The sequence below is a fragment of the Syngnathus typhle genome, linkage group LG6 (assembly GCF_033458585.1).
Source record: "Syngnathus typhle isolate RoL2023-S1 ecotype Sweden linkage group LG6, RoL_Styp_1.0, whole genome shotgun sequence".
NCBI lineage: Eukaryota > Metazoa > Chordata > Actinopteri > Syngnathiformes > Syngnathidae > Syngnathus > Syngnathus typhle.
In genome coordinates this window covers 10,966,583-10,993,487 of record NC_083743.1, presented here as the reverse complement: position 1 = coordinate 10,993,487, position 26,905 = coordinate 10,966,583, and the positions used below count along the sequence as shown (strand labels likewise).

The 26,905-nt window shown below is 40.1% G+C and overlaps 1 protein-coding gene across 2 annotated transcripts; it reads right to left on the bottom strand.

Annotated features, from left to right (window-relative positions):
* On the bottom strand, positions 1-26,455 carry b3gat1a (beta-1,3-glucuronyltransferase 1 (glucuronosyltransferase P) a). Of its 2 annotated transcripts, none has more exons than XM_061281723.1 (8): positions 26,247-26,455; positions 14,179-14,328; positions 12,049-12,191; positions 8,776-8,844; positions 8,180-8,691; positions 3,828-4,124; positions 1,770-1,872; positions 1-914 (listed from the first exon to the last, which is right to left on the bottom strand). In XM_061281723.1, exons 3-7 carry the CDS (start codon positions 12,158-12,160, stop codon positions 1,786-1,788), a joined length of 1,077 nt encoding a protein of 358 aa, XP_061137707.1. In that variant the 5' UTR covers positions 12,161-12,191; positions 14,179-14,328; positions 26,247-26,455; the 3' UTR covers positions 1-914; positions 1,770-1,785. The 2 variants fall into 2 exon arrangements, with proteins under 2 accessions (XP_061137707.1, XP_061137708.1); XM_061281724.1 differs by lacking the exon at positions 26,247-26,455 and adding an exon at positions 24,542-24,605.
* Between the last annotated feature and the right edge of the window lie 450 nt (positions 26,456-26,905).

The window sequence follows — 26,905 nt, the reverse complement described above, 5'->3', positions numbered from 1 at the left end:
TTCCACAGAACTTGTTGATGGATTTATTAATTAGACATGTCCGTCCTTAATTTGCTGCTTCTGGTGAGATTGCGTTTCGGTGTGTTTATACATTGCTAGGCATCGAGAAGTGGAATCCTTTATGTCAATAAAAATGACCCAGATGGGCTTTTCGCTTTGATTTTTCCACACAAATTGCACCTCTGACCAAAACCTTGACTGTGCTATTATTTTCCGGAATGGAGCAACATAAATACAGTACTTACCATACATTTTAACCAATTCCCGATTGCTCCCATGAAGGATTTTTATTTACACACATTATAACAAAGAAATACCATCAATGTATTTTAAGTGCTGAGTAAAAGGTGCAATGTGTTTTTTTTAAATGTACATTTCCAACTGCATCATCTTCAAGTGTACGACTAAAATGCATGGATTATGATAACCCAGGAGTAAATGTAAATGTATGGGTCAGTAGTTTTTTTTTCAACACCTAAACGAATTAAATTAAATTAAAGGAAACATTACATTGTTATCAAAAGAACATTCCTTCCCTTCCAGTGTTTTGTTTGGAGTAAAATCCAAAAGACAAATAGTCCATATAATGTCATCGTCCTTCCTTTGTGGATGAATCACTCACGTTTTCAATTTCTTCCAATGAAGGTTTATATTTTCTAGAACCTGACTTAGTTGAAATTGTGCTGTCTTTTTTGGCAGGTTGTCATCAATGAGACACCTACACTGTCTGCTGAAGCGTCCTTGACGATGTCTCTTTCACATACCTCATAAATAAAAGCCACCTCTCCCCAATCTGTGCTTTGATATAATACATTAGCGCGGCTTTGTCCATTTCTTGGAAAACGTCACACCCATAACACGGACCTCAAAGGCCATCTTCATCAATGCTTGTTCAGGACTCCGAAGACAAACGCCTGCAACAGAAAGGCCATGACACGATAAGAAAGTGTGTTCAAAAAGATTAGAAAACAGTTTGAGAATCTCTGCCGCAAGGGGGAAACAGTATGGGGATTTGATTGCACTGACGCCCTATTACATATTTGGTTTTGGTCATGTGTCCTTACGCAACATCTTTACACTGTAGTGTGTATAAACTGCTTCCTACATGAGTGAAAATACTTTTTTTAATAGGTGGGTGTTTGCTCCCGCAAGTGGAAGCTGCCTGTTCAATAAACTAGCTCCATCCCTGGTGGTCATGGCAACAAAAGCCACAGTCGGTCGTAAGCGTTGGGGGTGGGGTTTAGAGGAATTTGTCCTCCACTTACAGGGACACCCTCTCAAACAGACTAGTGTAAATAGCAGGAATTATGTGTGTTTAGTCTAAACTAACATGGTATTGCCTTTATGATAGTTTCTAAAAAGCAGAAGTGATTCACTAGGTTCGGAGGTGTTAGCAGGACAACGTGTAAATCGGCGGTGGATAAAAACAAAATATACGTAGAACAGTGCTGATGTGATTATCAATCAATCAACAAAATATCCAAATGTTTTTTTTAACCCTCTCATTTTAGCTTTCTTTCTATTTTGATATCAACCCTTGACAACTGTTTTGAAAGGACACAAAAGGCTTGATTAATAAAACGTATTGAATAGAATCTCAGCATGGTCTTACAGTTTTGAAGCAAATGCAAATTATGTTAGTTACAACGTTCAGTAACTTAGTTTTGAATGTAAAGTCTAAAATTAATCAGGTAGATGGTATCAAATGTTTACAACACATTTCGGTATATAAATTATCATCCTCAGGTTCATTATAAGGTCTGTCTTACCGGGAGAGAGACATGGTTAAATCTCCACATTTGGGTCTGTGAATCCATTTTTCCCTTCGTTTACGAGGACAGGCTTCTCTGTTCTCGTGTGCCAAACAAGTATCTGATGATAAAAAGAAAAACAAGGAAAAATATGAGCAACTTGCGCTCATTCAGTTATCGCAGTCTTTCAACGTCTGCGGCATACTGATGCGGTGTTAAAAGCTACTTGAAGGCAGACAGTTTTGAAGATGCGAGTGAGGAAGGAACATCACAGGAGTGTCTGATCAATAGAGAGAAAGTCAGAGTTATAATGTAAGGAGTGTTGGATTCTTCATTAGTTACTGCTTATTTCATTTTATAAATCATATATATAAGTAAGCTTTTTTTTCTTTCATTAATAAGACTATTTTGTCAATTTTATTTTTCATTAATCATTACCTTGATTCCACGTGACATTTTCACAAACAGAAGCAGAAAAAAGCAACATAAGTGTGTAGGTGTTAACTAGTGTTTGCCCTTTCTTTTCAAAATCTCTTCCGAATGTGACACACTGTGAGGCCACCTCATCGATTTTTAACTCTGTTTAGGTGAGTGAGGTGAATCCAAAATATTTTTCTTCTGGTGAAGCAATACTTGGGCTGCTTGCTTCACGATAAACATTGTACGTTATACATTCTCTGTCCCCATAAAATTTATAGGACCGTATGTTGTACCTGACGATACCTACAAAGAAATGCAAAAATGCAAGAGTAACAGCGATGTGATATTTTTCACCCTCCATGTTAGGCACAGCTATGTTCAGCTTCATGGCACTGTTTCAAATAATGAGTTAAGATTGAATTCTTATGATAGCTATTATTCCAAAATGCTTAGCACACAAAAATGTACGCATTTGTTATCCCTTTAATAAAAAGGAACCAAAAGACATAAAGTTAGTCCAAAACAACAGCATATTTTATAAACTCATACACTTATTATATGAAATAAAATAGGCCTGCCAATTTAGCTATTTAGTTACTATATATCCAAACTTCTTGGGAAGGGATTCGAGTCAATCAACTTGGCCCCCATGCTATTTGAGCTAATACAATTGATTATATTTCACAGTTCTAAAGAATTATTAATATTTATAACAACGGAGCCAAGGACTCTTTTTTAAAGATAGACAGAGCGACCTCCTTGCCGTCATCAGGCTATACTGAATAATGCATTGAGTCTTTTAGATATGCCGGTAGCTCATTCCCACTTTGTGCAGATATAAATGAGGTTAATAGTCACAACTGCAAAGCAGTCCAATACGCAACCCCACCCGTGTTTTGTCTCCTATGTCTAAATCCACACCTTCTTTCAGTCGCCCTCATCTGTAATCAGCGCAGTGTCCTGACCTCGCTATTCCCCACAGCTCCTGTTCCGCTCTCTCAGCGGTTCCCCGATTTGCCTGCCTTTCATTTACCCCTGTGGATGGCTGAGAGAGGTCAAGAACAGGCTGCCTGACAGTATCATTTTTTGTCTCTATGCGCTTCGTGTACAGATGCGGGCAAGCTGAAGCCCTCTGGCTAACTGGAGAGTACTTTTCTGGAGTGCACACTGCCCACGGGCCATGAGCAGGGATGGCGCATGAACACTACATTATACATTCTAATTGCTTGTATGTCCACATAACCGATGGCAGACTCCCCTCAAACTCTTAGTGCAAGGATGCGGAACATCTGTTCTCCAAGAACCATACTACATTTATGAAAACAATGCTACAATCCAACAAATGGTTAGGATCACAAAGAAGATGGAGTGCCAAATGCGGGATAATCTTTCACCCACACGTTCATATCTATGGACAATTTAGCGTTATCAATTAACCTGCATGGTTTGAAACGTGGAAGGAAAATTTGTCGATTATTAAATGAGTATGAAGTGATAAAGTGAAGATAAATACATTACATTAGCACTTAATGTGCATTTTAACAGATCTTATCTGTTTTACGATCCTGCCACGAAATTGTGAGGCTTCCCTAACCACTAGCAGCTCAGCGCCAGTAAAAGTATAGTACGAACCATAAAAAAAAAGCATTGAATTACCTTAGTGCAATTGGCTGCTTTGGGTTCCAGGTCGTTGAGTGTGACAAGTTCCCGCAGCAAACTACTCTCCTGGTAGCCTCCCTTCACCCCGCGAAGCTTGAAGTACGCCTGAGGCTTGAAGAGGATGAGCCTCAGGTTGATGGCAAAGCCGGCCATGTCGATGGCAAAGGGCCGATGGGGGTCGAACACTGTCTTCCACCCGTATACTTTCCCGGCCGCGTTGACCTTGGGGGACTCGTAGCGCAGGCCGCCCACAAAGGCCACAGGCCACACGGAAACTTTCTGAGTTGATCGCATCTAGCAAGGAGGAGAGTGAAAGGAGGGAGGGAGGAATTACTCATGTGAAAGACTACATGACAGTGAGACTAAACACGTTGATGGAGGACTTTTAGAACTGCTGCTGTTATTCATCGTGAAAGATGGTGACTATTGAGCCGACCATAGTGCAGCGAACAGCTGACACATTGTTAGATGACATGCATTGCTCAACAGCTGGCCCACAATGAAGACAATTAGCAGAGGTCATATTTAAAGAGAATAAGTGTGAACGATGTGGTGCGACTACACCGTTGGATGGGTTCACCGACTGACCGAGGGGATTCTTTGTGTCATTTGTCTTACTTTGTCTTCTAATTAAACACCGTGGTGTTTTATATGGAAAGAAATGGACGGGCACCAATCACTTTTTACATACTGTTGCTCTTCACAATGAAAAGATGAATGTCATTTTCAATGCAAACTCAGGGTCCTTGGTAAAATTTTGTTTTAATCATGGGTAGACACATTTGAGTTACTTTGCCACTATAGGAACAGAAATCCATTAAATACAGAGCACTTTATAGCCAAATGCTGTGGATTTTTTTCCTTTTGAGCTGAAACAAACACACACACACACACACCACATTATATGTCTGTTGGGGACACAAAAGTTGTCAGATGTGCTGGGCAAAGAACGTGACACAGAGCGAAAGGAAATGGCAATGTCAGGAGCAGCATTATAGCATCTATAAATTCTCGCTACTTGGCTAGGGCATTTTTTTAGTGTGTCATTCATAATATGTAACGTGATTGTTTTGCACTTTATGGCAGGTCATTAAACATTGGTCCATTGTGCTACATTCAAGTTATGAAAGGCAACGCAAATCGTGCCTATCCATCGAGTAAACAGAATGTTCGAGACATTACTAGCCAGAAACATGACAATTTGTGAAATCTGTGTATGACAAAACCCTCAAAAAGACTATTTAATTGGACTATGAATAATCCCAACTAGGATTAACAGATGTCAGTCATATTTTTCTTTCGCTTTCATCACTTAAAACCACACAGGCAAAAAGCAGCTGCAGCCTTAAAAGTTCTACTTAAAGAGAAATGTTTTTGAACAAGCAGTAATTTAATCAAAGTCTCTACTGCTGAAATAATGATGTCAGTGCCTCCCTTGTGTATAAAAATCAAGGTGGAGTATAAGAGACAGCGATAAGACAGAAAGAATCTGCTCGCCAAACATTTTACATGTACTAATAATTCACACCATATGCGCTTTGAAACCCCGAGGCAAACTGCCTTTCTTTCATTTTTTTTTTTTAATTCCATTCTGTGTGTTAGACGGCTGGGTGACCTGTTGGGCTGCTCTGTGGTCAAGCTCACCAGATCACAGCAGCAGAGTTTGAACAGCACGAAGCAGACTGGATGTTCGTGAGACTTTCGAGATGGGAGCGTGCTGTGCCAGGCACCTAGATGCAAATTGGCACAAGCCTTTGTATTAATGAGCTCTGGGCTTTAATAGTAGACGGTAGTAGAAATAGTTTTCATTTGTGCATCCATGTGTTTGTTGCTACTATAATTATATATAAAGGAACATTTACTGTTTTGGACTGTGCATTCCGAACCACTAGTGTGGGACATAAAACTACTACTGAATACAAACAAGTTATTGTACTACAAACAAAAAAAGGACAACTACCACCAGGTATTGTGCAACATACATTTGAGTTACAAGACAATATTAGAAACTAAATTTAAAATGACCATTCATTTAAAGGTCTAAAATGGTTTAAATTATGCCCTTGCTACAATGTGCACAAACAAGCAGCTTTCCTGCATTTTTTTTTGTATTCTGTTGAGTGAACGTTACATGTAGCATTGCAAATGCAGATATTGTTCTCCATTGCAGATGCACAGAATCAAACGGCATCCTTTTTAATTTCGCGCAACATTATTGTTGTTTATTTTGATATGCATTCTTAAAGGATGTGACAGAGGCAGCTCTAGAATTGGATCGTTTCTACAGCAGAGTAAATCTAAATTTGTTATAAATGATGATAAATAATTTATTTGGGTTGGAAACAAACACTTTTATGGTGACTCAATAACTTGCAAAAAAAAAATACAATTTAAAGAGTTTCTATTTTAGTTTTAATTATAGGCATGGCCTGAATTTTTGCATTTAGAAAGAGATTAATGACGCTCAAGGCAATAACAGTAATTTACTCAGCATTTTTATAGTGTTTGGGATGATACACAGTGGAATTTTTTTCCCTTTGTGATATTTGTGTGGGTAATTGACACTTACCGTATACTGGAAACCAGAATTTGACAAAAAAATGTCAAACATACAAAATTCAAAGATCACAAAATTTTAATTTGAAAAACGGCATGTGCATCAAAGTGTTTACTGTGGCATTTGTTTTGCTTTTTCTTTGGCTTTTTGTTTTGCAACAAAGAACAAGTGACCTCCTCTCCTAATCGGTTGGTGTGGATTTTAAAATGAACAGCAAAACCTCATTTTGGTTGCAGCTTTAGGATATGCTGACCTCATTTTGAAGTACATACGGCACACAGGCTCCTTTCAACCTTGTTTTTTTGTTTTTTTGGCACAGTTGTCAAGCCGCAGACAACGGTTATATTTTCTCTGGTGTCAGCAAAAGTCACCGCAATCGGATTTGTGTCTGACTTTGTTTTTATCGTCCACTCTTCTTCTCTGTCGTCTCTGTCCTTTCAGGGCTGTTACGCCGCCACATAAATGGGCCTGTTGGAGGTGATGGAGCGCTTTGGAAGGAGACTGAGCACTTTGGCTGATTTCCAGGGAAAGGTAACGACAGGCCGTGTCAATACTTGACACTCCGCTCACCACAGGCCCCCCTCTGGACCAATACCGAAAGGACGTGGCTCCCGTATAGTCGGGTAATTCAGATGACGTCGAGATGGATGGTTGGTATGTGTTCATTATCCAGCCAATCTTCTTCGCGTGTGATCGGAGCAAAATAATGAGTGGTCTTAAGGAGAATTGTGTGTCATTATGTATCTGTTTCCTACAAAGCAGCCTGACTGAGCAGTGCTCTCTATACGGTCATTGGTTTCCCATAAAGCACAAGAGTAACAATGAGCATTCAGTGACAGTATAGGGTCAATAAGGACACTTTGAAGCTGCTGATTATGAGCTGCCTAATCAATGCACCGATTGCCCATACTCCAAAGCAGAGTGGCCACAGAACTTTTAACCCTTTATTACGTACTCACTGAAAAACAACGTAAGTTCTAAAGTCAAGCACCCTTGAACTGTTTCAGAAAAAATCCCCCCACAACAGTGGTGTCTAAACGGCCATCATGAGTGATGTCATAGTACAGATGTCAACAGACCTCAGCTCAGCCAGCATAATAAAATGTGCTTTGAGACCTACGACGGACCCAATTTAGGAGATTTTTTTCGATAAGAGTGATTTTTTGGATGTTGTTTTTTCCGGCTCAACGGATTTTACACCAAGGAACATCTTGTCAGACAGTGAACAGTTCTGAAAAGAAGCTTCAAGCTGTTTATTGCCACTCACAGTCCACTGTCAAATTAAAGATGATAACGAAGAAGAAACAAAGACAATTGCATGCTGGCTGGTATAATCTTTAAAGCAATAGGTTGTTGTAAAATAAAAGTTGATTAAAACCTATTGACTGATAATATGACAATACTCATGGGCATATTCTTTATCCTCCGCGAATAATGACTACAAGGAGTTTTGATTGGCTCCAAGTTAATCTGCATTATGTCTGTATTATACTGACTCCAGGTGGCCAATGTGCACAGACCAGAAGGAGCAAAAGGCAAAAGCAAAAAAATGCAGCACCCTATTTATTTTGTTACGTTATTACTGTTCTGCTATTTTTCTTACAAAACTGTTAAAATCTCGAAACAACTCAGCATGACCTCATTACCCCTCAGTCAAGCAAGCATCGATAGATTAACTTTTATCTTTTCTTTTCGTGGCTTGTTAACAGTCACAAAAAAGGCTGTTGAGAAGAAAAGAAAGTGAGAAGAAAAAAGTGTGTGAAGCAAGCAGACATAAGAAATGGGCACTAACCTCCTCAAACAGCTCCAGACTGTAAGTGTTGTCGTCATCAGCAAAGTAGACTATTCCAGCTTGAGTGCTATTTACGTTGAAGGTCTCCCTCAGCCAGCGGAGTGCCAGATTCCTCTGCATGGTCCCCCGGGGGATTCTAGGGTCCCTTGTGTCCCCGCGCAGCTTATAGTTCCTGGGCGTCTCGACATTTAGGTGGGTGTAGTTGAGGCCCGTTTCTCGGAGGAGGCGCGTGACGAGAGGCGTCCTCCTTTGGGAATCCTCCACCAGGATCCAGTGCAGATTGGGAATGTGGAGGAAGGTGTTGGCCAGCCGCGTCAGCTCGGCCTTTTGTACAGGTCGACTGTACGTGGGCGTGATGATGTGGATGGTGGGCAGCACATCAGACCACGGCGGCGGCCGCGTGTACACATACTCAGTCCTCACCACCTCCACGATGTCCTTATCTGAGGCGCAGTATTCCTTGGAGTCTCCCGCTTGGCCAGCCGCCTCCCTCTTGCCTTCAACACCGTCATCTGCAGGTTTAAGAAGACACGTCAAGGGCCGCCCTTGTGTAAGCTTGCCTCAGGTGACTTAAACCCAAAGTGGGTAAAGTGTACCTGAGAGTCGGTGGCGAACCGCAAGCCTCTCTGGAATGATAAAGATCTCTTTTACTAGGTGGTGACATGCTGCAAAAAGTGAAAGCAAGCACCGTGAGAGGACAACACAGCTGACGGATGGAGAGACCGCATTAGAAGAGGATGAAATGGCAGAAAGAAGCCTTTTAATCCTCAAACATTGACTTTGGAGTTTCCTCTATTACGAAGGAAAAGATGGTGGATTCGCTCCTCTCATGTTGAAGTGTCAACATGTCCACTCTTATCTACTGACTCGCCTGCTGTGCTGCTGTCACAAATGTTTGTGCTCACATGCTTTTTGTGAACACTATGCATCGTCTAAGGGGCGATGAAAACATTTTAATGTGTAACGAGTTTCATTTTTATAGCCCCTATGGCCATCAAGCAGATGCGTGCCTCCACCTGTTTGCTTCAAGAGGAACCATTTTAGGATTGCAAGATTGAAAGTGCAAAAACAATCCTAAAGAAATTAAGTTAAAGCAAAGTATCTCAAGTGTTTAGATTACACAAGTCAAGTGGAAACGGAGTGGAAAAGTATGTTTGATAAGTCCCGGAAGGGATATAAATAAAAAGTGATCAAAAATGCATTCCTATAAAGTCTCTAAGCCAAGGAAAACCATATTAGAGCTTCTGACCAAAAAGTTTCATCAAAGTTGATTTTGCAGTTTTTATTTAATCCTTTCAACAACAGACCACTAAACAAAAGCCGCATCTGTTAAACGCTGTACTTTGAAATTGTTCTTTAATAAAGATCCTAAAATTGTTTCTATTTCAAAACATTAAACCTAGCCTAAAAAGACATTGATAAATTATTTGTAGGAACCGCAGTGGCAATGGCGTTAAAGAAGGCATTTTTCTAGCTACAATGCAAGTTGCGGTCAGACTGTGGGCAGCCATGTGCTTGGTTCCACCTCAAGGGACCAGACCAACTTCTTGAGCTCTAACCCTTGCAGAAACCGTCACGGTCTGTGATCCTGACAGGCGTTCCCATTTGGCAAGAGTGAGGGACCCACGAGCAGAATTGAGCTACTTTGACCTCTGTGTGCTTATTTCACCGAGTTGCGGCACCCCTTCGCTTGAAATCACATTTCACAGCAGCACAAGGATCTTGTCTTCGGTTGATCCTATTAATATTTGAACAGCCTGTCTTGTAGCAGGACACTGCACTGTTTTTAAGATTTCTATTAAAACAGCTTTTCTTCATCTTTTTGTCACGCAAACGCAAAGCCAATTAGAGTTTTTCTCGCATAGCATTTTCATATTGTGGCAAATCCTATTTGCAGGCAGGTTGCTTTTAGCGCTTGAGACACCAACTTAACCGCATTGGCTAATTTGCGATGATCAAAAGTGGAATATCATCCGACATTAATGTGTGACCGGGATGTGTATGATTCTTCCACAATTCCCGAGGCTCACGCTTCCAGTATTCAGTCCACAGAATCAATTACAAAATTGGCAATATTTCTGTTTTCTTCTGTTTACATCCCATAAAAGAACAGCAAACCAATTGTTTACAATCTTCTTAAGATTTGTAGTGCTCCTTTATGTGGTATAGAAATGAATTAAAATCTATCTAACTATTCTGATCTCATAAGAAATGGATTTTACACAAATATATATGTATGTGACAAACTGCATCTTTGAAAATAATATTCCCATCTTTGATTCAATATTAAAAACATTACTTCCCAAATTTTTCCAACTGTGCCAAATGTTAGAGAATCAAGATTCAGAGTGCCTTCGGGTAATCAACGAAAAGATTAAATCGTATCACGCATTCACAACATGATGTTTTATTATGTTTTATATTTTGCCAGATGGTGATCACTTCCTGTCATCAAGACATGAATGTTAACATTGGAGCATCTAAAAACTACCGTTCTAATCCCAACACTCTGGTGAGGAGATTATACAATTATAGAACAGTATTTTATTGAAACGGAATCGGTGAAGATATTTATGCTGTCATTTTGCCGTGACTAAAAACAATCTTTGTCAAGAGTTCATCCTCGGAGCTATTCGCACTTGAGACATAAAAGAGGATTTTTTTTTTTTTTTCGTGCAGCCATAGATTAACACAATCTGCTGATGGCCAGATGTTCACAACAGCCTGCCAGCGAGAATGTTGCCAAAACCTCCAGCATCTCTTTATAAGCGCTCACAAAAGCAAGCCTGTGAGCAGTCGGGGTTAAATAACAGTGAGTATATTTGGTTTTGTTTCACACTTGACAGTTTCCACGCTGCTGCATGTGAAGTGATATTTTATGTCACTGTATTTGCATTGGTTTTTGTGTATTAACTCCTATGCTATGTATTTTGAGATCATCCATCAAGGACAAAGAAATGTAGTGATTTGCTGTCTAGCTAATTTGGCTTTGTTTACCCAGGAGCTTACTTGACATTTCATACTGTGGGTTTGTGGTCTCAGGGGAGAAAGATTGGGAGACTCATGAGTATGATGTGCTAATGAACTGCATGTTGTTTGGGCTTCATTAAGCTAATTGCTGGACGCATTTATGACATTAAGTACAGCTTAAATGAACTCTGTAATTGAGGAACGGTGAATGTCAGTTGATAAACTTGGGAAATGGTTCAACTCCAATAGATAAAACACATGATGGCTTTGATTGATTAGGATAGTAAGTAATAGATGTATAGTGCTTGGCAAATTTATAGGCAGCCTACTATCAACTATTTGTTTCAAAGATCATCAAACAGCAAGAACTTAACAGCAATATGGATTTCCAGTGAGCCATCAAACTATTTTTACCATTTTGAAGAGAAAGGAGGAATTTCAAACCGAGTTCATCTTTTCATGCACACATTTGAGGTGGCTGACAAGGACATTTGTTGGATTCTATACATTTCTGAGTGCCAAGAAACTTTGCAATAATACAAAACCTTTTCTTGACAGTTTTTATTCTTTTGAGGTTTCGGTATTTCTGGTTGGTATGTTTCAATGGAAATAATCTGAAACACGGTTTTGTTCTATTTTCTTCTCGATTCTTGCAATATCGTGTTCTTATGTTGTTTTTTGTGCGCATAGATGTGTAGATTTTAATGAAGCATGAGAGCCTCATCATGCACTCCAAGACAAATCTACGACTGGATAAGTGTTGTTGAGCCGCAATGAAGCAGATGGTCACGGCAAGAGAGAGCCTCTAAATGAGCAGGCTCCATATCTAAGCTTGAAGCGCGGTGTGAGGTTCGAGGACCCACTTCGGCTTCAATGTGGAGTGTGGCTGCAATGCGTACCCTTGTGGATGGCGAGGAGCGGAGCGATCGCGCTTTGGTGCCAAACTGTGATTAGCAGAGTCCAGGGTAGCACGATCAACACGATGGCAAGAATATCTCTTCTCTTCGGCATCTCCAGGATTGGTTATTTGGCTCTGCATTACCTGTGGAGAAACCAAACACCCACGTTATCAGCCTTTGTCTAAGTTTGAGATCCTCAAAGCTTAAACTAGCATGGACACGTGGAAAATAAACTTCACACTTTAAACATGTTGAATTTTGATTGCTAGAAAATGAGTGGTGCATTTACTGTGGCTTAATTTGCATTTAACGACTCAGGAGCAGCATAATAAGCAGCTCACCCACATTCATATGGGATGAAATTTGAAGACAACAGAACAACAGGGGGGAAAGAAGTGATTAATAGACTTGTGTTGTTTGGCAGAAGCTAGTACACATGGGGAATGAGATTGTAGAGCAGCAGAAAATGATGAAAAACAGTGTATCTTAATGTCTGACTGCCAACAAAAAGAAGGTCAGCACTACAGGAGGATGCCCTGGAGCAGGAACCGCTGCCAATCGGCATCATTGAGGAAGGGTCAAGCCCCCTTTGCTAAAGATATTCTCCATACATATTCATGGGAAGAAAGTCACCAGAAGGTGCTTTGGCCCACAGCCAAAGTCCTAACCAGACAGTCAGAACCTTACACAGTACAATCTATAAAGGCCTCAGCAGCAGTGATAGATGTTGCCCTAAGTGTTTGTGGGCTCTTTGTCTTTGTTGTCCCAATTTAATTTTGGCAAGCTTTAACTTGAACACAAGTTTAACCCTATATAGACCGATGAAATTATAATAAAATTAACATTTAAATTCTAGAAATACATTGGGTGCCTAACAACAATTTTGGGGGCTTTGTCGAGTTGATCATGCACCTCAACGAATAAAGTCCCATTTGGTTTCTCTTTCCTCCTTTTATTATAAAGTACAATTTAGTGGTAGCTCTCGTCCCTCTCCATCTCTCTGGAAAGCATTATTCAATAGATGGCTCAGCTGGCTCCATGTTGAGGTGAAGCTCCTCAGGGATGTAGTGTTGTAATCAAAAGTCTGATCACTCCAATACGTGTTCTCCGCTCAGTAAATTACGCCATCTTAAATACTGCAATAGTGGAAACGGCCCAGAACATAACACCAAAACAGGTGGAGAAGGACTCAATATTAGACCGAAAGCACATTGACTTTCTTAAACTGCTTTCTTTAAACCAACACCGCCATCTACAGGAGTAAAAAATACAATAACTGGTTCATGAACCAAATTTGAAGCTTCATTTCCCTTCACTGGTTTTAAAGAGACTGCCAGTAGGTGCATACATACATTAATGTTTTGTTTTTATGTGTTCATGTGTCATGCGCACTGGGTAGCACGTCCGCCTCACAGTCAGGAGGGTGCGGGTTCGATTCCACCTCCGGCCCTCCCTGTGTGGAGTTTGCATGTTCTCCCCGGGCCCGCGTGGGTTTTCTCCGGGCACTGCGGTTTCCTCCCACATCCCAAAAACATGCTTGGTAGGCCGATTGAAGACTCCAAATTGTCCCTAGGTGTGAGTGCGAGTGCGAATGGTTGTTTGTCTCCGTGTGCCCTGCGATCGGCTGGCAACCGGTTCAGGGTGTCCCCCGCCTACTGCCCGATGACGGCTGGGATAGGCTCCAGCACTCCCGCGACCCCCGTGGGGACTAAGCGGTTCAGAAAATGGATGGATGGATGTTCCTAAGCATTCAATGCTTATAATTGGGATAGAGAAAACGTAATTTCGCGTTTCTTTTCATAGTTTGGGGGGGGGGGGGGCGACTTATACTCAGGAGCGACTTATATACATATATATGTTTTTTTTTTTCACTTTTTTGGGCCTTTTATGGCTGGTGCGATTTATACTCCGGTGCGACTTATAGTCCGAAAATGACGTTATATGCTTTTTTTGCATTCATTAACTGAGAAATATACGTTGTTGTTATTCAGTAAATTAAGTGCGTCTATTTTTCCTGTTGAATGCTCTACAAGCAACATTGGCTTTTTACTACTTATGTGTATTATACAAAGTGCTTTGCTTTCCAGATGCTTATTCAGTTTTTGTACTGACCACTTTTTTGCTACTCACCCACAGTCACAACTGGATCATGGCATCACAGGTGATGCACAGCTGGGAAGCCCACAGATCTTGCTGGGTGAGCTACGTAGCAGCAACATCATGCGTCTTCTTCCTCATTTACTTCCACCTGCAGTCACTTAGGCAACTCCTTGACCATGTCTGCAGGATGAAAACATTTCTTCAGTCATCATGTCACAATATTTATTAATCAATAGATCCATTTTGACTTACACGGTTCCCCCCAAACCTCCAAACTATGAGGCAGAAGTGTTAACCACCACAATTTGTTTATCTTTGAGACCTCCAGATTACAGAAATATGACATCTCTAAAAATTACCGTTAAAAAATGGTAAATAAAAGGTAACAGTTTTGTTTTTGAACTTATAGATGGCTGATTCAGAACGATTATTGAAGAATGAGTGAACTGAGGCTTGCATCCTTATTGTGGCGCTTGTCAAATAACGGGCGCATCATGCAGTTACAAAAACAATAAACACAAGCAAATGACAGGAGAATAAAGTAGTGATAAAAAGGTGACTGAAGATGCAATTGCCGCCAGAAACTGTCACGTTTAGCCCAAAATAAAAATTGTAAGGAAACGCAAACAGCCTGGAAACATCTTATATCACTTGACAAGTCAAAGCATCGTAGAAGCTACCACCTAATAGGAAAGCTGTTGTGCATTTGTTCAGCTCACACCTAACTTTGCTCCAAACCAAAAACCATTTTATTTCTGCCGTCAGAAAGTCCAGCTCAATAAAGTAAACAGTGCAAAAGCGACGTCGCTTGTCTAAGGTGGCCTCTTCGTACCTTTTGGCATTTCAACAGAGACAGTGTCCAATATCCAATAAAGCTTGACGGCCTTTGATTTCACAAATGCCGTTAAAGCCTGCCGCGATGGTAGAAATGAGACGTTTATTATTCAAATGAGTGGCATGATTATAAGAGTGACGTAAAAACGTCAGGTAAGAATGCCATGGATACAAAACACATTTTATGAGTAGATTCGCTGTTTTCAGCTATGCGGGCAACTTGAACTAGGGAATAGGGAGCCATTTCAAAAAAAATAAAAATCCACCACACTAAAAGGGTTGCCTGAGTTGTCCTGTGAAGACGGAAGACCAGGTCCGGTAATAAAGTTCAGTGCTATGTGAGACCAAAGGCGGGATGTGTTGTGCAGCAAATGCAGCAGAAGACCAGAGGGTGATTGACGAGGAAAAGTATTACTAGTGTAGACCGAGCAAGCAGAGATGAATTTTCGGATGTCCTTGTTAAAACCAGCCCAGCAGAATCTTCCTTTGATAAGGAATTGAGGAAATGAGGATGGTAGTTAGGCCGTATTCATACTTTCAACTTGAGTTCACCGAAAGGTTGCCCTCGTACTAATTTTGAGTTGCCACATCACTCCAATTAACACCTGGAGGCTCTTGAAAATGTGCTACTCATCAACTCTGTATGAATACTGTGCAAACTTACCAGATATTCTACTCTTTAAATCGAGATGCATAACATACTGTATGGTATTATGTAAAATGATTAAAAATAAATAATAATAAATGAAACAAAACTCAAGCCTTTTCCTGCACCACTTGGCCCAATTAACGCAAATGCTACTTTTCAAGCTTGATTTAGGCTGCCAAAGAAATCTTGAATAAGCTATTAGCTGTGAGGATTGGCTGTGATTGATGGCCCGACCGAGTCCATGCCAGGATCAGCCTGCCTCAGCAATGATAAAAGATTTAGGAGCACCAAGCCCAAGGCAGCTTGTTTTCCGCCGATAACCGCATGGGAGAGGGGAGACCGCCCTGAACTTATTCTGACTAATTTATTGAGCTGCTCGCTCAGTCAGACCACATTTTGAATGTGGGACTTGGTGGGAGCTCGACGTAGCTTCTCATTGCCATCTTGGCTGCGGCTCCAGCAGGACTGCGCAGTCACTGCTACTGAAACCGGCACCCGCCGTGTCGGCTTGACGCAGCTCAGCTTGGAACACAACGTATTCTGGTGTAAATGCCATCTTGAGGGAAGCCACACATAAGATGGCATCGTTTCAGATTTTGCTCAGTAAGGTGCCATTGGTAGCGTTCAATTTGGATTGCAAGGGTCTGTTTTTGGATCCGGGGGAGCCCGATCAAAATTGTGTGTAGAAGGAGTCTCATAAATAATGTGAATCATACCATCAGGCCCGTGCATAACTCAGCAATGAATTACAGGATGTTTTCAGTTTACAATGCTTCTGACATTGAACATTTTGAGTTTATGAATAGTGCGCAATGAAATAGTTTGTGCAAATAATTAATTACATCATCACACGTAATGCTCAGTTACTGCTGTAATGACCGTTTTATATTTGAATCCTAGAATTGCTTTTATATAATTATGTACTGTAATTATGACATGTTCATTTATACCTAACGTTTTATTGTTGCAAATATATATGCCATTTATTTGTTGCAGTGATGGCACAAATGAACATACCAGTAAATTCCCAAATAATGTCAATCTTGTCTCAATTTTTCACAAATGCTTTACTGTATTTAGTTACTAAAACCTTCGAGACATTCTATGCTTGGCTTTGTAAGCGAACGTATTACAAGTGTTATTTTAAATATACAGGACTGTTTATATTTGGCTTGGCCAGGGCCAGCTGTATTTCGCTCCATAGCTGGAGGTTTTTGTTGTAAAACTCAAATGATTTGACATGTTCAGCTGTTGTTTATATTTCAGATTGCTATGAAAACTAGTGGCCATTGATCACCCAGCCACTAATGGAAATTTGTTGAAGAACCCTTTGCACACTGCGTGACAGTTCACACATGATATCACACAGCACACATACGTTTAATAAACAACCCCTTTGCGTCGATACTCGTTCATGGTCTCTCTCCTTAGTGTCTTAGTATAAATTAGAAAATATCATCCTTGGTATGCATGCTAAACAACATCAATCATTAAAGCAGTCACTTGGGTTGAAAATGCAGTGAATCGATACATTAACACCTTTAGCGAGTCTCCGGGAGTGATTCATGAGTGCGGACTCAAACGCTCCCAGAGCAGGACAGCATTTATCTCATTAAACCATAGGCTTGGAGTCTACTGGGGATTGATCACAACCGCTTGTGACATATTTCACTGTGCACAGGCTTATTAGGCTTTTGCACAAGGTCAGAGGTGGGCAGAGGGGGGCTTCCGGATTCATTAGCTAATTAAAGGCCGCCTTCTGAGTGCAAGTTTTGAGGTATTCATCTTTTCTTCATGACATCTCCTTCTCTCACCACCGAGTTTAGTGCTGTAATGAGAGGGTCGGGGCCTGGACCTCTCCAAAGAGAGATTCCACGTCAACAAAGTCCTCCAATTATATGCCCTTGTGAGAGGAAAATAGATGTTATTATGAATTTGATCATTGTTAATTAAACCGAGGGGATTTAGATACGGTGTTTGAGAAGTCAAGGTTTTTGGGCAACTGCCGGCAGGAAAACAGTGAAGTCAAATCGGGGCTTGCTCTCTTTGAGGAAAATGCTTGTATTTACCCTTGTTTTTGCCACAAACTTGCATTAGTTTCTTTTTTTTAATCAGAACTCCAAATGACTTTTGGCACAGTAACTGACAAGTCAGTTAAACAATAGGCTCCAGCAAGCCCGCCACCCCCGTGGGGATACAGCGGTACAGAAAATGGATGGATGGATGGATGTCTTGTCACCGTGGGATAGTGGGAACGTAATTTCGATCTCTGTGTGTCTTGACATGTGAAGAAATTGACAATAAAGCAGACTTTGACTTTGATAATTTGATATGTCCTCATATCATAAACACCGTAAAGACAAAGTGGTCAGTACAAAAACACAATAACCAACTAGAAAGCAAAGCACTTTGTATAACTTTGATAATTTTGAGCTATGTATAGGTCACATGCTTTGTACATCACAATTAGGAAACAAACACAGCTTGGCAGTGAGTTTGGGTCCTTATCTGGTGTTTATTTAATGACATAATTATGTCATCAAGTGACAGTGTGTGAGTATGTTAGTTTTCATCTTTGACGTGCTTGGAAGCTGTCAGTGCCCATGACAGTTATTGGCTTGGCTAATTAGCGTCTATACATTGCTTTCATTGCTTCCTCATGCTCATTGCACACTATTTTGGAAGAGAGCCACGATTCAGAATGTTTTAAATGTCTCCTCAAAATTTTCTTTTACATTTCACACTTCAAATTTATTTTTTTATTCACATGTACACAACCGTGGTAATTTTTGTTTTCTGTTTTTTCCAGCATAAAAGCGCTGACATTTGGAGATGCCTACTAAAAATGTCAAAGGAGCGACAGTGTTGAAAGAGTAACAGTAAGTTAGCAAAGGTGGCAGCACAGTGTACCAACGAGACATTTTTGACATTTCAAAGTGAGCCTTTCGTAATTTGCCCTTTGCCTGCCTGTGAAATAATTGCTCATCGCTGACTATTACTGTTTGTCCGCTTGTGTCGTTTGTATGCGGCCAAGCACACTCAACACAGTACAGTGTTGACAAAGCAAACGTCTGCATTTTGGAGGTGACTTTGCAGAGATAACAGGCGCAATGCTTGACTGGCAGCACGCCACCGAATGTATCGGCAGCAGCTTTAAGGAGACTGTGTACAAACTTGCAAACACCACATTCTTATCCTAACACACACTTATCAAACAAGAGTGCATAGTGTGACAGACTGTCACAGCGGTCACGTAGCTCGAAGGGCCTCCTTTATCTTAAATTGGTTTTTTGAAACATGAGGGAAAGCACATTGAACATAAGAACATATCTACAAAAAAAATTGCATGTCAGAATTTGCTTTTAAAAGGCATTTGGGTTGACTGTAAAAAATACATTTTCACTATATTGTAATTGATAGATGGGTAGCAAGGTGGACGAGTGATTTTATTTTTATTTAATGTTTACTTTCAAGCACAATCAAATATATGTATAAAAGGAGCATTATATATTTATGCATTATATGACCATGTCCAGAAAGGAGTGTCAATTCATCTACACTGTAATACGAAAATAGATTGTACTCTGATGAGTTATTTAAAAAAAAAAAAAAAGTCACAGTGTTGCCAGGCAACAAGCAAGACTTACAAAAAAGACATAATGACTAAAAATAAAAATGATACTTGGGTGCTTATTCAAGTTCTCATAAAACTGGAACAATCTCCCATTTATTGTGTTGTGCCAACTTTGCAGCCAGTTCCCATTGTCCCATTTTTCTTCATTGCCTAGAGTATAATATAAGCAAGTCCTCTTCCTGCAGGGAGGGACACAGACACACCAATGGCTGACTTGCTTCCCTCCTAGACTGTAAGTGTGATCAATAGCCTGCAGGCCGAAGGAAACCTCCCGTATCCATCACTCCTCTGCACCGCAGGACCCTTGTGAAAGGGTGACGAAAGGTCCAGCCAGTATCTATAACAAGCCCCTTTGGGTCTGCTACAATACATGTGGAAATGCTGCAAGTGGGCTATCTTGCTGTAAAGTCCTGGGAAGGAGACTTGAACTATGGTAAAAGGAAGCGGGATGGGACTAAGCAAACAATTCAAATCCGCATTTAATCGCTTGTGCTGTATATCACTACTGAAAGAAAAAAGTTGCACAAGTGGATAATTATCCTGATGTTGAAAAAAAAATCATAAAAAAATCAAGGAATATTTTACATAGTAATAGGCTTAAGTTCATATATTGTAAAGGCACAAAAATCCTTGGGCAGCATAAGACAACAACGGAAGGGAACAGGAGTTATGAACTTGCAAATATTTATCCTATTAATTCAAATATTTAAATCAAGTAACATTTAAACTGTTTTGCTAACCACTCAAAGATTTACTTGATTATTCATTTTCACCGTAGACAACAAAGAAAAATCTACTTTTGAAGGCACCTTTGCATTACAATGTTTGATAGGCTTGGTTTTTACAATCGGGGGCGGTCTGTACTGTACACGTTTCAGAAGTCGACACTCTGTATGTCATCATGACTTTGACAAATTTGTAACTGAACTTGCATTCCGCCCTCTGGCCCTTTAACCTTTAAATGCAGCCCCATGATTTCTAGATGGATGGAGGACAGCACACAACGTACATTTGGAAAGGTCACAAGCATTCATCTACCACTAATCCTGTAATCATGAAAAACCTTTACTGTATCATGAGTTTTGTTGTTGCGTTCAAATAGTATTGCAGTATTCGTGGACCTTTTTGATTGAAACTCACAAAAATACTGTCTAATGTGCAATCAAGTCCCATAATTATCTATGTAGGTCATGCTGTTTTTGGAAGGTTAAAAATGATCCTAATGGTGGAAGTTTCACACATCTGCTGTGTTCATTTAGCAAAGAATGCTTCTTTTTCAGCATGAGTTGGTCCTTATATGAGCAAGGTTTATTATAGTACAATTGTGCCACGCAATATCTCAGCGACTCGGTTTTACAGAAAAAGCCGACTGTTGTACCCTGAATAATGCAGTGTTGAAGAGGAAAATCTGGGGAGCTTTTTTTCTCATTGTAACAATACAATTGCAAATAGTTGCATCACAGTGCAACATTTTTTCCACTGCAAATTCACCCGTCTGTCTATGGACATGTTCTCTCTCCTGAATTCTTGTCTTGAGAAAATACTCTAACATATCAAATACATCTGTAATGTCAGGATGGTTTAAATGACAGACCTTTATAAAGTGCAACACAACCCGAACCCTAATCCTAAAATGGACCCTATTACAACACAACAACCATAACCCCAATCATTAACGTACTGATAGATAAATAAATACGATCCCACGACTGGCTGAAAACATCATGGGCCAGTAGTTTGCATGCTTTGGATATTTTTAAACGATCACAACGTAAAAGAGATTTCCTGACATTGTACATGATACTGGTTTGAAATTTGACTTTGGAGGTTCCATTGTATTAGATACACAGATATAGTATGCCCAATAGTAATTGTGCTTATTAAATATAATTCATTACACAAATATATGTGGTTCAGCAACTAAGGCGGGGAATTTGAAATCACACAATGTGTCAGAGCAGGTTTGTGTCATTAATAAATAAAGAGCTTGTGCAAGAACAGGACCAAAGACCTAAGCAATGTGTTTTATGCATTACAAGCCTGCATCAATGTCCTAGTTTGCAGGCGTAAGGAGAAAATACAATGGGTGTTTTTTTTTTTTTTCTGTTAAAGGTGCAATCCCGCTAAATAATTTATTCTTCTTGTACAAAAACCTCGGTTCGTGCATGTTTATCAGCCAGGCCGAGCAAGCGAGAGACGCTGGAACAGAAGGGGAAAGGGAAATGCACTTACTGCGAATAATAATGCCCAGAGGTGGGATGTAGAAAATGATGGTCTATTCTTTATATGATGTGCAGCCTCAGGTGAGGATATACAAATGGTATCTATTTCAAACGTACAATGCCCGGATCTCCATAGCTCTCTATTTAGGAGATTATTGCTGCAAAAGTGATATAAAGACAGAAGATTAAGGCTATGGCCTCAGTCTGTGTGTGTGTGCTTCTAAATTAATTGTCATCAGCATGCTTGTGGATTTAACTGCTGGGGAACTGTCATATTTGCCATTTTTTTAAGCTCTGAAAATACTATTAGCATTAGGACATTTGTGATCCACAATACAAAATACTGTCTAACACAAAGGTGTCTGAGTCAAGGCCCGGGGGGCAGATACGGCCCGCCACATCATTGTAGGTGGCCCGTGAAGACAGATTGTGCATCGAATTAATATGTCAATTCCAAAATTTCCAGTTGTTTTCACTTTTAAAAAAATAGAGATATTGTTAGCAATTTTTATTGCCATTCATTTATTTAAATAATTATTTTTAAATATTTTATTTGATTTCAATATTTCATTTTTAAGTATTTGAACAGTTTTTATTAGTCTCTGTTTTGAAAACTAGTTTTTCATCAGTTTGTTGGCTAGCCTATACTATATATACAATATGAGACGTTCATACATTTATTTGGGTTGACAATTTTAATGGCCCTTTGAGGCAAACTATGACTATAATCCAGCCCACGACAAAAATAAGTTTGACAGCCCTGTTCTAGCATATACAGATCATTTTTAAACTAAAGAGAGAAACAACAGTGCATGCGGAAGTGCATGCCAAAACAACAGGTAACGAAAGTGGGCAGATCAATTATATAGACATGATTTGCTATGGGAAAAAAAGTTCAGTTAGGGGAAAAAAAGCATCTCTGAGCCTGCCAGTTAGATTATTTGATGACTCTAAATTGCATGTGCGTTGTTGTCTGTGTGTCAGTGCTTTGTTTGACAGATGATCAGTCCACAATGTCAGCACGCCCTGCCCCACGTCAGCTGTCACCAGCTTCCGTGTGACCCTGAATAGAATAACTGGTATAAGAACTGATGGATGGATATATTGCATGATATCTCACTGATGGCTCAGGCAAATATAATTATCAGGATATGAAGTAGCCTTGTCAGCTTCCTATCACCTGTCACATTGATAGCTCTGCATCTCCTCTATCAATTCTCTCTCTATAGTTCCCCTATCTGGCCCTCTCTATGGCCCTCTGCGGACCTACAAAGACATCCTATTTTAATGCAAGTCAACTTTATAGACACAGCCAGAGGGAACATACATGTCTCATCCGCATATGGTTACTTGAGTTTACATTTGTGTAAGAGAGAGGGGGCGTGTTTTTTGAGCCCACGCATTCGTGCAAACTGGAAGACTTAATACTGCCCACGACAGGCAGAGATGATTACTGTCTATAAATCTATAATGTGAGACTGCTTTGCTGATTACTGAGTGAGTGCTAATTCAGTTTGCACCAAACGACGGGGAAGGCTGGCGGATTACAATGATTATATAACATATGCTGTTTGCGATGGTAAGAGAGACTGGAAATTCAACCAATGATGACAATTGTTAGCTGGCATCACTCAGTGAAGCTGAAATACGCCCGACAGGAATATGCCACATGAGAACACAAATACACGATACAGTGCAGCCCAGTAGAAAGAGCAGAACTGATTAACTAAAGTGGATATAAAATGTCTACACACCCCTGTTTATATTTCAGGTTTGCATGATGTAAAAAAAATAAATAAATCACACCAAGATAAATTCCACACAATCTGGCTAAAATTCTCAAAAGATTTGACAACGCAACACTGCCCAGCAATTGAAGTAAACCTTCATACCTACACTTTGGGGTTGTTTTTCTTCAGCTGCAGTATCATACATATTGTCATAGAAGGGGTGCGATATGATTCAAGGACAGTATTTGATGCATTTACATCTTTTACACTAAAACCGTTTTTCCAATTGAAATTGTTTTTTGATACAATAACATATACTGTGCTGTATAAGTGGGTATGCCTGTATGTCCCTAGTTTTTAATCATTTCATGCTAACTCAATCTTTTCTGGGGGGGAGTAATCACCCTTCTCCTGAGCCCAAAAGGTGGATATCTCTCATTTGCATACGAGGCATGGAAAATGAATTTTAGGTGCAGTGCTGAGCTCTGTTATCTCGCACTAGTATGATCCCTGCAGGCCATTATGGCTTACGTAATTGGAGGGTTTTTTTTGTGTGTGTGTGCGCGTGTGTTACAAAAACCTCAAACTTATGTTGTGTCGTGTTTGAAGTGCACTCATCCGAGGAAATCTTGGTAACATTAAATTTACTTAACAATCCAAAAGCTCCACCTTTATCTTTGTGAGCCATGATTTTTGGCAGACTTTTTACATTGGATCAAATTATTTTTTTTTCTTTTGTCAAAGTCTCCTTTATTGTCAATTCACATGTCAAGACACAGAAAGAGATCGAAATTACGTTCCTACTATCCCGGTGACAAGACAAAGTACACAATACACATACAAGTAAACAACACAAAAATTAAAAACAAGAAGGCACAAACAATGAATAAATAAGAGTGATGAATAAATAATGAATAAACAAATAACATAACAAATAAGAGGAGCAAAAATGGAGCAGGTGTGCATACAGTGGACAGTCAGAATATAATGTTATATTATGTTGTATAATGTTAGATTTTTAATAACGCTTGAATCTATTGAATTAATTCTAAATAAGTCGAAAGTATTTCTAATATTTTCTGAGGTTGGAGGACAGTCAATAAGTCCTTGAAGAGCCACCCACTCTTTCATCATGTGTCGCCTTCACACTTTAAGATTATTTCTTTGACTATTTTAATCCACAGCATCGACTCATTTGAGCTCACTTGTACTATCACAGCATATACAGTACAGTATAGTCACTATATCACAGCCTGGAATGAAATCAGAGCTTAGTTGACTAGTTGTTTTATCACAGACAAATGATTTATATTGTTTTATTTACCTGACATTTTCAGCGTGTATTTCTGCCTTCATCAGAGTGTCACTGGTGCAGGTGTGACGCCTCTTTATCAGCTGGTGAATGAAGGTGTGGCTTACCTGTCAGATTTGACAGGTAAGTCACGCCCTCTGCTCTCTTCTCCCATCACATCATGGACTGGGAGAAGGCCAGAGTCATCCGCACCGAAGAAAACAAACATCAGGGAGGCCATTGAGATCCGCAAGCGGGGCCCAAGGACCATCAACAAGGACGAGGGAGCTTTCATGCTCTCTACCTCCTGGAGCAGCATTCTGGAGGGGTGAACGGAGAGCAGAGGGCGTGACTCACCTGTCAAATCTGCCAGGTGAGCCACACCTTCATCAGCTGATAAAGACGCGTCACACCTACACCAGTGACACTCTGATGAAGGCGGAAGTACACGCCAAAACATGTCAAGTAAATAAACGAACCTAAATTATTTGTCTGTGATAAAATAACTCGTCAACTAATGTATAAGTGAAGACAAAACGAACTTAGTAAAACTGTTACGTGAAATCAGAGCTATCAGAGATGGGAGAGTTGAGTGAATGTGTCAGATCATTTTGACCCTGTCCTCCAAATTCATCAACTGGGTGTCTGAGTGAAAATGGAACTTTTATTAGATGTGCTGAAGAGTGAAAATTGTGAGAGCCGTGAGAGAAAGGAAGAGAGAAGAAGTCTCTTACTCATCTTTTACAAGGCAAGGAAGGAAGGTTGCCAAAATATGTTTGAAATTGATGCTGCACGACTCCACCGGGACAATAGAACCGTTATCACCTAGTCAATCAGCAAAGAACAAAAATGTACTCAATTGGGGAGGTCACGGGGGAAGCCTTCATTTTTACAAACACATATCTGAGGAACAATATATGAAAAACGACAAAGTAAAATGGGGATAATTAATAAGTTGTGTAGCTCTGAAAAAAGGACAAACACAGCAGTGTGTAATGGAACGGCGCTATCACCACATAGCATTATCATGTTTCATACTGCACAGGGGATTCATTTATGGCACGCCGTATGGCGCCACACTTTCACCTGAGAGACTACTGTCGCACTGGTTCAACAACAAATTTCAAATGGGCTCTGCAGTTGAACTTTTACCCTCGTGTGAAGCACATATGAACCGACAAAATTACAGTTGTTACCCAAGTATTTGTAATGGCATCCCTTGAAATTTCTACCTTAATGATTTTTATGATATTGTGAGAGGATTTTTTTAAATAATATAAGTAATAGAACTTAGGACATTTAATTTAAAACGCTTGCGGCTTATACTCCAGTGCGGTTTATGTATGAGCAAAACAGGATGTTTCTCTACTTTTCGCTGGTGCGGCTTATAGTCCAGAAATTATGGTATTTACAACATTGCACTATTTTTTTCTTTAAAGGAAATAGAAAAATACACCTTGGTCTTTAATTCTAATGGTAATTGTCCATCTTCAAACATTTCCACATTTCATAACATAGGAAGATTACCAGATAGTTCCTTAATTTCATCTTCAACCTTTCAAAATATACTCAAAGGCATTAGGCAAAGATCTAAACGAAACACATTCCAGGCTAATGAGCAAACCTTGCATTCATCGAGCCACAAAAAGACCACATTTCATGCAATGGTATGGATAACGTTGGTCAGCATGAAAATGTATGCACATCCCAGCCACACTGTCAAAAATAAGATACTCACAGGTCTGCCTCTCCTTGTGTCTGCTGCACCCGCAGCCCCCTCCTCCTCCCTCCGCCGTTGTCGTCCTTTTCCCCTTTCGCCTTGGTGTGTCGTCCGATTCTGTCACAACTTGCCCGTCTCAAGCCCGCCTTAATTGGTGCCGCTTGGAGAGCAGAGATGAGCTCGGTCGAGAGTGCTCAAACGGCGACATCCAAAATCCCAAGAGGAGTTTGGCATACTAGAGAAAGGAGAGACATGCATAAGAATGGGCCTACTCTTCCTGACACAATGAGGCGCATTGATGGATGGGAATGAAGCCACCGGGTCATTCTCAAAACGCTTGGAATTGGAATTTGTGTCAGGGGGGAAAGCGGACCTCTTTATGAGAGTTGCAACAACTCAAGAACAATGAATAAAAATAAAAATGGATAAAGTGTGTGGGTACACACACACAACACCAATGGCAGCGCTGAATAGCTACGTTGCCCAACATGTGTTTCCCAACCAATTTGTCAAGGGAAATTATCTACGTTAACTAATTGGTTGAAAATTATATCCTACAAATAATGCACCTTTGTTGATCTTGCTATGACAGCAGTGAATAATGACAGGCAGAGCCATTAAAGATGCTTGAATAAAAGGGTTGAAAATCTGTGCAAAGCCTGCAAAAAAATTACTAC